The 12,350-nt window shown below is 45.2% G+C and overlaps 1 protein-coding gene across 1 annotated transcript; it reads right to left on the bottom strand.

Annotated features, from left to right (window-relative positions):
- Nucleotides 1–220: 220 nt before the first annotated feature.
- On the bottom strand, nucleotides 221–6,446 carry LOC124000395. The gene is made up of 8 exons (XM_046306718.1): nucleotides 5,695–6,446; nucleotides 5,448–5,572; nucleotides 5,278–5,314; nucleotides 4,905–5,167; nucleotides 1,184–4,667; nucleotides 895–1,058; nucleotides 693–774; nucleotides 221–413 (listed from the first exon to the last, which is right to left on the bottom strand). The coding sequence occupies exons 1-5, from the start codon at nucleotides 5,848–5,850 to the stop codon at nucleotides 2,063–2,065; spliced, it is 3,186 nt and encodes a 1,061-aa protein (XP_046162674.1). The 5' UTR covers nucleotides 5,851–6,446; the 3' UTR covers nucleotides 221–413; nucleotides 693–774; nucleotides 895–1,058; nucleotides 1,184–2,062.
- Between the last annotated feature and the right edge of the window lie 5,904 nt (nucleotides 6,447–12,350).

The raw sequence follows: 12,350 nt of genomic DNA, 5'->3' as shown, positions 1-12,350 counted from the left end.
GCGTCTCAGGAGTCTTAGAGGTGGGTAGCTGGGGATTCCCTATTTGACATTTGGAATATGGGCATGCCACACAGAAGGTAAGGTATCCCTATAAGAAGCAATATTTTGTCTTTATCAGTATTCCACAATCAATGACCATAAAAAGTCTACCACTATAAAGTACTAATAACAAGTACTAATCTTGTTATTTTGCACATACGACTGCTGTAGACACAAACATAAATGCAGTAATGTTTATTAAAATCAGGCATTTATCTAGTGCTTCTTCCCTGAAGCTCCTCTGAAGGGTCTGGTGATGACTCGAGAGAGGGCCCGAAACACCCTAACCAGGAAGGGGCATTTACGGGACTGGGGATCCTGTGTAGTAGGTGCAGGTATCAGGTCCTCCATGGGCGGGGAAGCGGAAGGAACCTCTGAATCCAAAAGTGTGCAATGCTGTCATCAAGGCTACTTTGAAGAATCTCAAATATACATATAGTCTGATTTGTTTAACACTTTTTTGGTTACAACATGATTCTATATGTGTTATTGTACTATGTAGAAAATAGTAAAAACTGGAGAAAAACCCTTGACTGAGTAGGTGTGTCCAATCGTTTGACTGGTACTGTATCTTTGTTCACTCTTGCCAAGGTCGTTACAAACTGGTCACATGGTGATGAATTAAAATGACATAATCAATGCTTATTACTCACTCAGTGACATATCACTGAAACGTTTTGTTGGCAGCGCTTCCAGTTCAGGGTGCTTCTTGGATTGTCCTTTTCTCTTGAACACCTGTTGACAAAATATATCCTGACATTAGAGCCCTCACAATATCTCATAAGCCCACTGGCTGTGGGATAATTAAATCGCAGCCCCAACTTAGAGGCAATTCCCAAACACAAAGCTCCCTACCGTGATCCTGATCTTCGGGATGTTAGGCATTTTGAAAAGGAAACGCCACTTCTTGCTATTCTTTTCCCCTCCAGCAGAGCGAGGCGTCACCTCAGCGTTGCCATCAGCTGGGTTAAGGCTCCTGGTGGGGAATTCATCTGGTTGGACTAACCTGGGAACTAATTCTAGCAGAAGTAGAGACGATACATTAGGCACAGTTGAAGTCAGTAAACTTTACACCATAAGAAACAATCTATTGAGCACGTTACAAAAGATTCCTCTACAGAGTTAAAATGGCAATTTAACTTACCATCCTCTGACTTCACTGTGGGCTTGGACACATCAGTCAGGGTGTCCATCACTGTGTTGGTCATTATCTTAGTGACCTGATCCATCGTCTGCCTTACTCCGGTTGAAACGAGTGACACATTTAAACACTGCCCCAGGAGAGTCCTAACAGAATTTTCGGCAAAGCTGTAGGCGAGCTCAAAGGCATCATTCCTTGACAGCTTTTTCAGGGCTGGCTTTGGCAATGCCGGTTCAGAGAAGCTCCTTTGGCCAGCCATGGATTGAAGTTGCCGGCTTATTGTGATCTCCTGAATGAGACCATGGACCTTTGTGATGAGGTCGTCTGACACACCTTGAATGGTTTCGATGGAGACGAGCCTCTCAAGGTTTTCCTCTGCTGAAGTCTTCCTTGATTCGTCCGTCACCAGCATTTCCATTATAGTTTGCAATATAATGTTGGTGTCAGACATGGATGTTGGTATCAGACATGATGGTTGACATACAAGCTCTGCAGGGGAAGAATCCTGGTTCCTCTCATGAGTTGACAAGTATTTTGTCAAGGATGGCTTAGACAGTGATTCTTGCACATCTATTGTGATCAAGCTGTGGGACGCTGTCCCCTTTGTCTCATCTGCAGTCAACTGGTCAAGGCTCTCAAGAAGAGAGTCCAACATGTCAGTTGTCTTCTTTCCAACAGATGAATTATTCGAGGCAACCACTCTGCACTTGATCACATTCAGGATCTGGCTGAGGGTGTTCTTAGCAGATTTGGTGAAACTCTGCTTCGTGACTGGCACTGTTGAGTCTTGGAGAGCCAAAAGTGGTTGGCAACTTTCACTCAAGAGAGAAAAATTTCCTTTCAAACTGTGATCACTCAACACTGACATGCTCTTGGTGGGTGTCAATGTGAAGTGTCAAAGTCTTGATTTTCTGTTGACGCGTCACCCTGAGACGCAAGGGATTTAGACCTTTCAACATTGGCTAAACTGTCTTTTGTCAACATCTTCTCACTCCTGACAGATTGAGGTCGCTCCGGGTCATGAGCAGTCTCAGAGGCCTCAAAGTATCCATGTTTCTCCACAGGCATGGAATCCACCACATCTTTGGTTTTGGAGGCTGGCACTGGGGACACGGAGAAGACGACCTTCAGCCTATCCCTCACTCGGTAGTAGATGTTGTGAGCCACATCCAGGAACTCATCAAAAACTATTTTAGGTATGAGGTGGGACTCTGTATCCATGGTCTCTCTCTCTAGGTCTTCCACAATAATGTTCACAATGTCCGAGGCTGCTGCAAACAGGTGTTGTGAATAGGTAGCAGGCATATTCAGTAGCTCCAAATGGTTTGCCTTGCGAGCAATGAAAACAATTGCAGCTCCAAAGATGGCCTCACTCACGATTTGGTTAGCCTTTGTGTGGAACTCCATACTTAGAATAGTCCGGATGGAAATATTAGAGGTTCTGCTGCTGCTGACTGCACTTTGTGGCTGTGTGAGCGAGGAAATCTCACCTGAAATGGGGAGGTCCTCCAACTTTGAGATGAGAGCATCCAACTTCTGGCTGAACTCCAAGAACATATTTACTGTCCTCCCTCCAACAGAAGAAGAACAGTCTTCCTTAGAAGCCTCAACCTTCAGAACTGAGGCCACCTTTTTGATGACCTCTTTAGTGCATGTGTTGAGGGTTGAGTGGTTGTCTGAGATATCACTCAGAGACCTGAAGGACATACCTGAGCTGTTAATACTGGTCTTTTGCACAGGAGATACCTCCAAACAGGCCTCAGTTGGGAGTGGTCCAGTTGCAGAGAGCTTGGTATTCAGAGGGACGTCTTTTTCCTCAGTGAGATGGTGTAAACTGAACCACTTATTTAGTTTGTCCAGCACATTGGTGTACAGGTTTCGTGAACTTGAATGTACTTCCACCCAGAACTTTTTGCGACCAGATTTTGTGGCTGCTGAGACCTTATTTGCCTCAAATGCCTCATGCAAGTCTCCTAATACGCCATCAAAAAGATCAACCGATGCCGCTGCAATACTTTCAGGGGAAATATGGGCAGATAAGATTTCCTCTAATCTAATAGTGTCGCTTGAAGGGGTTTTGTTCAGATTGGCAAATGTCACATCTTCCTCCTTAAGGCCCTGAATGATGTGAGAAACATCTATGTCCTCAAGACTCTGTGACAGAGAAGATACCAGGTCTCTGGCAGCAAGGTTACCCTGGGAGCCGGCCTCTGTGGCTGGGTTGAGACTCATCTCAATCTCAAGCTCATTTTGAATTGCTTGGCAGGCAGTTGCCACAGCAAACGCTGAGTGAGAGCACAAGAACTTCAAGTCAGAGTCTGAGATGGGCAGAGATGGTGAGTCGTGAGTCATGGACATGGCCTCCAGACTGCTCTCAGAAACAAAGGGCTGGAGTTTTACAGAGACTTGTCTGACCATCTCCCCAGCAACACCGCTGATGTCTATTGATGAGCTGGAGCTGGTGCTCTGTGAATTTAAATGTGTTTGGCTGTCCAAAAGTCCAAGATGATAAAGAACATCACCAAACACAACATCCACAACATCATTCGACAATGCTGTAATTCTGTTGCTAGACAGGAACTTAGCTGGATGCACGTTGTCTGAGGTCCAATCACAAAGGGATTCTTTGGATGAGCACATGGACAAGCTCTGGATTGTTGGAGTTGCTGATATGCAGCTTTCATTGGTAGACTCGCCATAGAGTTGGGACATTTTCATTTGAACGGCTTTCACGATCTTGCCCTTGGAGACATTCAACAAGTGGTCACTGATGGACTGCCTGGAGGACTGTCTACTTGCAGATCTTTGAACTACCATGCTTTGAATTTCAGCAGAAACCGCAGTAAGGAAGTAACTCAAAGGGGTGGTCCGTTCCTGCTCAGTTCTTCCATTGTCTTTAGTCCTGAGGATACTATTAATGATGGTGACTATTACCTGTCCAGCCAGAGGACCCAATATGGCTTCAAGCTCCCCCTCTAATTCAAGCGGAGACTTTTTGCACTGGCGACTGCTGGACTTGCTTCCGTGCGCAATATGCGCCATGGAGTGGGCATACATTGATGCAATTGCCATGCTCAGCATCTCTTGAGCAAACTGAATGCTTGCTGAGTTGCTGCCATGACCTTCAGTTCCCTGATCACAACCCACATGTAGCATTAGCTGAGCTAGCCTGGAGCTGATGACTTTCATCACCATCTCCACAATTTCCATTACCAACCGGGTGTCTGCAGAGACGATGATGGGCATGAGCTTCCTCTGCCTACTCCGGCTGGACGGCAGTACAATCTCACTCAGCGACCTACATGCTCCACTGTGGACCATTTGATTGAAAACACAGCTCTGAGACAGGCCAAACACAGACCTGAGTGGTTCTGAGCAGGGTCTGTCCTTCACCTCTCTATTGTCCCCCTCAGGTGTAGAGAGATATGTGAACTCTCCGGGGATCAAGTCTTCATCGTCCTCTTCACTCAGCAAAGAGGTCATGGACCTAGAGAATGCACACAACAGAGACATAGTAACAAAAATGTCCATTGAGGTTTTGGACTCAACCTCATTATTGTTACTACTGAAAAGGAAGTAAACCAATAAACATTTTAGAGCGCTTGTATCCATCTAAGCAGTATCTCTCACTAAGTGGGGCTGGTTATTGGTACACATGGTGAGGGGTATGGGAGTAATGTGTGAGGGTAGAACTTCTTGGAGGGAAGTGGATAGTGGTGCTTACCTGGGAGTGGAGGGGAAAGGTGTAGGTGTGCTCCAGGAAGTTTTAGAGCTGGTGCTCCTGCTGGAGCCTTGAGTACAACTTAATCTCACAGTGCGGGAGAGAGAAGTTACTGCCTCCTCACTTCCTGATCCAGGAGAGCCTGGCAACTCAGTCAGCTCTATCTGCATGGTGAGGTCAAGGGCTGGAACCACAACTGTCGATTTGATCTTCTTCACCCATGTGACAATGTCCATGCACTTGGCAGTAAACTCATCTCTGGTTAACTGCAATGAACATATAGAGAAGTAAGACACTGTACTGATATAATGACTTAGAGCCATGTGATTACTCACTATTTAACTAACCAAGCAGACAGGAACTGACTTTAACTCACCTTGGCACGCATATTCTCACTCAACAGATTCCAGTGTCTGAAAAGTAAATAAAAGATACCTTTTATAATGGGGAGCATATCTAGGAAGCCCAGTTGAGTTGGACATCTAAAAGATTTATAATACAACCAAACAGTCATGTGGAGAATAGGAAAGCCACAGAGCAACATACTTGTCAGTCATGTCCTGCACAAAGGTGGAGAGGTCTGGGGAGCTTCTTTGCCGCCTGACAAGGCTGTCCTGGGACGTTGCAGCCTGGGGGGCCGTGGGCGTGGTGGTGAAGGTCACATCAGTATCCTGGGGACGAGAGGAAATAAAGTTAGGCTGGAATTCAATCGACTCTAGTACTCTGTCCTCCCAAACACACACACACACAATGCAACTAGTAGATTAGATTGAGAGGTGACTACAGTCCTCACCTCCAGTTCCAGGTCTCCAGAGTTGAGTAGAGAAGTCTGGTGTGGCTCCTGTACATGGGATGGGCCGGCTGTCTCTAGATCAGCCTGCATCTCACTTTCTATTTCAGCCTCTAGTGACTGGGTTGGGTCAGCTGACTTCAGATCAGCCTCCTGCATCTCTGCATCTGGTTCAGCCACTATTGACTGAGTTGGGCTGGCTATTTCTTGATCAGCAAAGAATTGGGCCAGGCTCCCAGTATCAGGCTGATCTTTTTCATATCTGTGCAGAGGAAAATAATCTCTCTATGATCACTGGGACCTAGCCATAATGTATAGATAGACCTTTGACCTATGTGTGAATGGATCATTTGTGTAAATTACGTCCTTGACTTCATCCTGCATGTCATCAGCAATATTGATAGGGTCCTCAAGAGGTTGTGATTCCAATATCTATGAGGGTGAGGTCATCACTTTTGACCTCTGACCCCTGAAAGAGATCAGAAAGAACTGTACATGCCTCACCTTTAGCCATCTCGTTGGTCTCATCTTATCTATAGTGAAGGCGAGGTTATATCCTTTGACCTATTGCAACTCTTTCACCAGAGAGGAAGAGGCAAAGCGAGGGTTTACTTTACCCAAAATTTGTCAGCAAAAATAAGACCACGAAGTGAAGAATTTGTATGGAGGTCAATGAGAGTATTGAACTTGAACAACGAAAAATGTCATTGGTAATTTGCTGCGTGATGATTATTTGATCTACTTTATATTGGAGTTGTGCCTGTTCACACATGCATCTCCACTCTCCTTGGCTAGAATGGTCCTTCTGTAGCTCAGTTGGTAGAGCATGGCGCTTGTAATGCCAGGGTAGTGGGTTCGATCCCCGGGACCACCCATACGTAGAATGTATGCACACATGACTGTAAGTCGCTTTGGATAAAAGCGTCTGCTAAATGGCATATATTATTATTATTATCTCACCCCCTCCCGCCTGCCTTCCAGGATATCTATTTCCATTGTTAGAGTGGCCACTCAACTACCTTGTCAATGTAATTGATAATCTTTGCTTGCACCCAACCTAAGGGTCATAACCTTTGACCCCCCTGAAGTCATTAGAAAGTTGGCCTACATGCTACATCTAGCCTATCTTTACAGTAGCCTATGACTGGTCTATTACTTAAATGTTTTGGTCAATGACAGCCTATAGGCTACCTTTTAACCCAGATAAATGAATACAATTGGATGTTATCCTGCTGTAAAATCTGTATAATGATTCTTCTTCTCATTTACAATAACCACAGCATTGAAAATAAAGTAACATACCTCAGATACTTTACTCTCCATGACTTTCCCTTGTAAAAATAAGTGAATGCGCATCCAATTGATTAACACTAGGTCGTCCAGTCAACAACGAAGATAAGACTGATCCAACCAGTTTTTCTGTTCACTTTTAAACCTCATCAATTATGACGTAACAATGTTATGAGCATTTTACGCAATGGCAAATGCACCCCCGATGCAACGCTTTGTTTATGGCCTACACATTGAAAGTACTGAATTTAAATGGAAGTTCTGGGGGTGGTAGACCCATGTTTTGCAAAACAACATAAAAGGTGATACACTAAGTTTTACATACCATAACGTCGCAGTTGAGCTGACACTATCCTTCTATAAGATCATGAGAGTTTTTGAATAAGGTCGAACGGTACACCAGTATCTATCTGTACGTTAGAGCTATCGTCGTCATCTCTAACGCACAGGTACTGGGGCAGGTCGCAGGTATAGTTACATCCCTGGAGAACAGGCCAATAAACTATAACTGCACAGTCACAATACCTATTACTGACCATCTATGTTCACCCTAAAAAAACTCCATAGTCATACCCAATCATTAACATCGGTTCAATAAACTCTGCCCAGCCTATATAGAGGACTTGAATAAATAAGGGTGGTACCTAAAAAACGAACTTAAGGACATATTGCCCTCTTGTGGTTAGTAAAGATAATGACGTGATCCCAGTCTTCAAAAGTTTCTGACACCAAACTCTCGCGAGGCTCGGTCCAGAAGTACCGCTATGAAATGAACACTACAGACTAATAGTCTGTTTTTATGGTTTAAACCTGTCTAGCGGAACCCCTCGCCAACAGCCAATGAAATTGCAGGGCGCCAAATACAAATCAACAGAAATCTCATAAATCAAATGTCTCAAACATACAAGTATTAGGCACCATTTTAATGGATCTTTGAGGTTATTGACCTTTGGCCGAGTTTTTAATCTATAACAGACAGAGGATAGTAAATAAAAAAATGTATTTGAATACTGTACTTTGTTTCAAAGCATTGTTCCAAAATAATTTAGCAAATTCAACCTGATCAAATAATCTGTATAAGAAGGAGGAAAATAGGAATGTACTATAATTTGTTTAGTGGATTCCCACCCACAAACCTGCTTTACAACATACACTATATATTTTTTTTTAAAGTATGTGAACACACCTTGAAATGAGTGGATTCAGCTATTTCAGTCACACACATTGGTGACAGGTGTCTAAACACACAGCCATGCAATCTCCATAGACACACATTGGCAGTAGAATGGCCTTACTGAAGAGCTCAGTGACTTTCATCGTGACACCGTCATAGGATGCCACCTTTCCAACAAGTTAGTTTGTCAAATTTCTGCCATGCTAAAGAAGCCCCAGTCAACTGTAAGTGCTGTTATTGTGAAGTGGAAACGTCTAGGAGCAACAATGGCTCAGCTGCGAAGTGGTAGGCCACACACGCTCACAGAACGGGACCCCCGAGTGCTGAAGCACCTAGAGCGTAAAAATTGTCTGTCCTTGGTTGCAACAATAACTACAGAGTTCCAAACTGCCTCTGGAATCAATGTCATCACAAAAACAGTTTCGTCTGGAGCTTCATGAAATGGGTTTCATGGCCGAGCAGCCGCATACAAGCCTAAGATCACAATGTGCAATGCCAAGCGTCGGCTGGAGTGGTGTAAAGCTTGCCGCCTTTGGCGTAATGAATCACGCTTCACCATCTGACAGTCCGTCGGACGAGTCAGGATTTGCCAGATGCTAGGAGAACGCTACCTGCCTGAATGTATAGTGCCAACTGTAAAGTTTGGTGGAAGAGGAATAATGGTCTGGGACTGTTTTTCATGGTTTGGTCTAGGCCCATTAGCTCCTGTGAAGGGAAATCTTAACGCTACAGCTTACAATGAAATTCTAGATGATTCTGTGCCTCCAACTTTGTGGCAACAGTTTAGGGAATGCCCTTTCCTGTTTCATTATGACAATGCCCTTGTGCACAAAGCGAGGTCCATACAGAAATGGTTTGTCGCGATCGGTGAGGAAGAACTTGACTGGCCTGCACAGAGCCATGACTTTAACTCCATCGAACACCTTTGGAATGAATTGGAACGCTGACTGCAAGCCAGGCCTAATCGCCCAACATCTATGCCTGACCTCACTAATGCTCTTGTGGCTGAATGGAAGCAAGTCCACGCAGCAATGTTCCAACATCTAGTGGAAAGCCTTCCCAGAAGAGTGGAGGCTGTCATAGCAGCAAACGGGGGACCAACTCCATAATAATGCCCATGATTTTAGAATGAGATGTTCGACGAGTGTCCACATACTTTTGGTCATGTAGTGTACATTAGGCCTACATATCATAAAGTATATAGCATACTGGAGGCATACTTTCAGTTCTGTTTTGAAACCTTGTACGCCTACGCTTGATGTCCATTTTGCAAACAATTACTTTGAAAACTCATGGAGAAACATTCAAGAAATTCACAAAACGTTAAGAGTCTGATCATTTGTACTATGACACATTTGTTGTTAATTATTGCCTTCTTTGATAATAAGAATTTGTGTTGTTAATTTCAGCAGACAGTTCAGAAGTCTCACTCTAGTTGTAGGGGAGAAGTACGTTGTGAAGAAGAAACACAACATTCTAGAATGGTTGAGGAGGAATGACATCAACAGCGAACCGGTATGTGGATCAAATTGTCAGATACCCCTGGATTTCTCCTCCTCTCATGGCAGCAAAATGAACTGCATGAAATGTATTCAAATTAACAGTGTGAAACTGAATTAAATGTAGACAGTCACATGAGTAGGAGGTTTCCAAGTGTAAAGAACACAACCTTCATGATTGTTTGGAGTTCTTTGTTGATGATCTTTTCATATTGAAACAATCAGGGCGTGTCACACATAGCACTGCTCCGTTCAGCAGGTGGACAAAGGGCTGCAGTGACCATGCTCGGGTGTCTTCATTAGATGGGCATGGATGACCTGCTGGACTGCCTCCTGTATGTGCGTGTGGTGTCTGAGTCCACCTGGTAAGCACAGACAGATACCGTGTATTATCGTACAGTAAATATATACATTAGAACACAAGTAGAGAGCAAGTAGGTTCAGGGAAAGAAATCTTAAATATGTATTTAGCACTAAGGAAATGCATTGATTTTGATAGCACGTTATAACCCACAATTATCATTGCACTCACTCACACACACACACACACACACACACACACACACACACACACACACACACACACACACACACACACACACACACACACACACACACACACACACACACACACACACACACACACACACACACACACACACACACACACACACACACACACACACACACACACACACAAACACACACATCTTCCCTGTTCAAAGAAGTTGCCTGTCGTCCAGAAAAAACGATTGAGACCATAAAGGGACCCAGTGTAGGCTTTGGAGAGGTCCAGAGTTGGTTAACCGACAGAGTGGAGGTGGAGGGCTTTCTCTCTCACAGACGTCTAGGGTGTCTTCACAGCAGCCGGGGTCATGAAAGAGGTCAGCACCATAGACAAGCAGTAAAATCACATGACAAAAACATAAAAATACACCTTATGGAACAGCGGGGACTGTGAAGAGACACACAGAGGCACAGACACACTCATACACACACACACATGATAACGTACGCACTACATACACACACATGTACACATGGATTTTGGTTTGTAGATATGTGTGGTAATAGAGTAGTGGCTTGAGGGCACACACCTAATGGGTGTGAAAGGTAATGGCATGTTTAAAAAAAAATTCTAGACCCCAGGAAGAGTACCTGCTGCCTTGGCAGGAACTAATGGGGATCCATAATAAATACAAATGCATCCTGTATTATTTCCTATGCTCAGTAATAATTTTGTCATTGTTTACCCACAGTTCACTGGCAGTGAACTGTGCATTATTGCATTAGTTTACACTCATTACAACCTCTGTTTCCTGTATCATTTCCTTTGTCTTTGATCAGATTGACAAATCGGTGTCTTTCTGAGGACTCGCAGAGAGATGTGACCAATCCCTACCCCATCTACAGTGTCATAGAGAAATACTGCTTCATAAATGGACCTATGGAAGGTCCATATGTGTGTGTGTGTGTACTTAGTGCAAGTTGACACATGACAATCATTAACTATTTGATTAATTGAATTGCTTTTTGTGAAGGCAAATATACACTGAGTGTCCAAAACATTAGGAAAATTGAGTTGCACCCCCTTTTGCCCTCAGAGCAGCCTCAATTTGTCTGGGCCTGGACTCTACAAGGTGGTGAAAGTGTTCCACAGGGATGCTGGCCCATGTTGACTGCAAAGCGTCCCACAGTTTTGTCAAGGCTAGATGGCCTTTGGGTGGTGGACCATTCTTGATACACACAGGAAACTGTTGAGTGTGAAAAATCCAGCAGCATTGCAGTTCTTGACCCACTCAAACTGGTGCTCCTCGGGTTAAGAGCCAGACCCTGTCCCCCGGTGCGAACACGGGGGCCTCACTGCGGTGACGGTCAGCGCTCTTCTTCTGCCGTCCACTCTCCTGACGTAGTGATTCCTGGACGGCCCTCCAGGTCTCCTTAGAGCGCTGCACCTACTCCACCGCAGGAGCCTCGGTCTGGCTCTGATGCCATGGTGCCAGAACCGGCTGGTACTCCAACACGCACTGAAACGGTGACATGTTGGTAGAGGAGTGGCGTAGTGAGTTCTGGGCCATTTCAGCCCAGGGGACGTATCTCGCCCACTCCCACGTCCGGTCCTGGCAATACGACCGCAGAAATCTACCCACCTCCTGGTTCACTCTCTCCACCTGCCCATTACTCTCCGGGTGATGCCCCGAGGTCAGGCTGACCGAGAACCCCAGACGTTCCACACTCGGGATGTGAACTGGGGACCCCGATCAGAAACGATGTCCTCTGGCACCCCGTAATGCCGGAAGACGTAGGTGAACAGAGCCTCCGCAGTCTGTAGGGCCGTAGGGAGACCGGGCAACGGGATAAGACGGCAGGACATAGAGAATCGATCCACAACGACCAGGATCGTCGTGTCTCCCTGAGACAGGGGAAGATCAGTGAGAAAGTCCACCGATAGATAGGACCACGGCCGTTGTGCAACGGGGAGGGGTTGTAACTTCCCTCGTGGCAAGTGCCTAGTAACCTTGCTCTGGGCGCACACTGAACAGGAGGAGACATATAATTGCACATCCTTAACTAAGGTGGGCCACCAGTACTTCCCCCTAAGACCCCGCACTGTCCTCGAAATCCCTGGGTGACCCGACGAGGGTAGACTATGAGCCCACCAAATCAATTGATCACGAACAGCGAGCGGCATATAC

This window comes from Oncorhynchus gorbuscha, linkage group LG16 (assembly GCF_021184085.1).
Source record: "Oncorhynchus gorbuscha isolate QuinsamMale2020 ecotype Even-year linkage group LG16, OgorEven_v1.0, whole genome shotgun sequence".
In the NCBI taxonomy this organism is placed as follows: domain Eukaryota; kingdom Metazoa; phylum Chordata; class Actinopteri; order Salmoniformes; family Salmonidae; genus Oncorhynchus; species Oncorhynchus gorbuscha.
Note: the sequence above shows the minus strand (reverse complement) of the source record. Positions and strands in the feature narration are given on the sequence as shown.

Coding starts and splice junctions, on each gene's coding strand:
- LOC124000395 (XM_046306718.1), bottom strand. CDS start 5,850: ATGCAGGAGGCTGATCTGAAGTCAGCTGACCCAACCCAGTCACTAGAG. Junction 5,168..5,277: donor GTGAGAATATGCGTGCCAAG/GTGAGTTAAAGT, acceptor TGTTCATTGCAG/TTAACCAGAGATGAGTTTAC. Junction 4,668..4,904: donor CCTTTCCCCTCCACTCCCAG/GTAAGCACCACT, acceptor TGCATTCTCTAG/GTCCATGACCTCTTTGCTGA.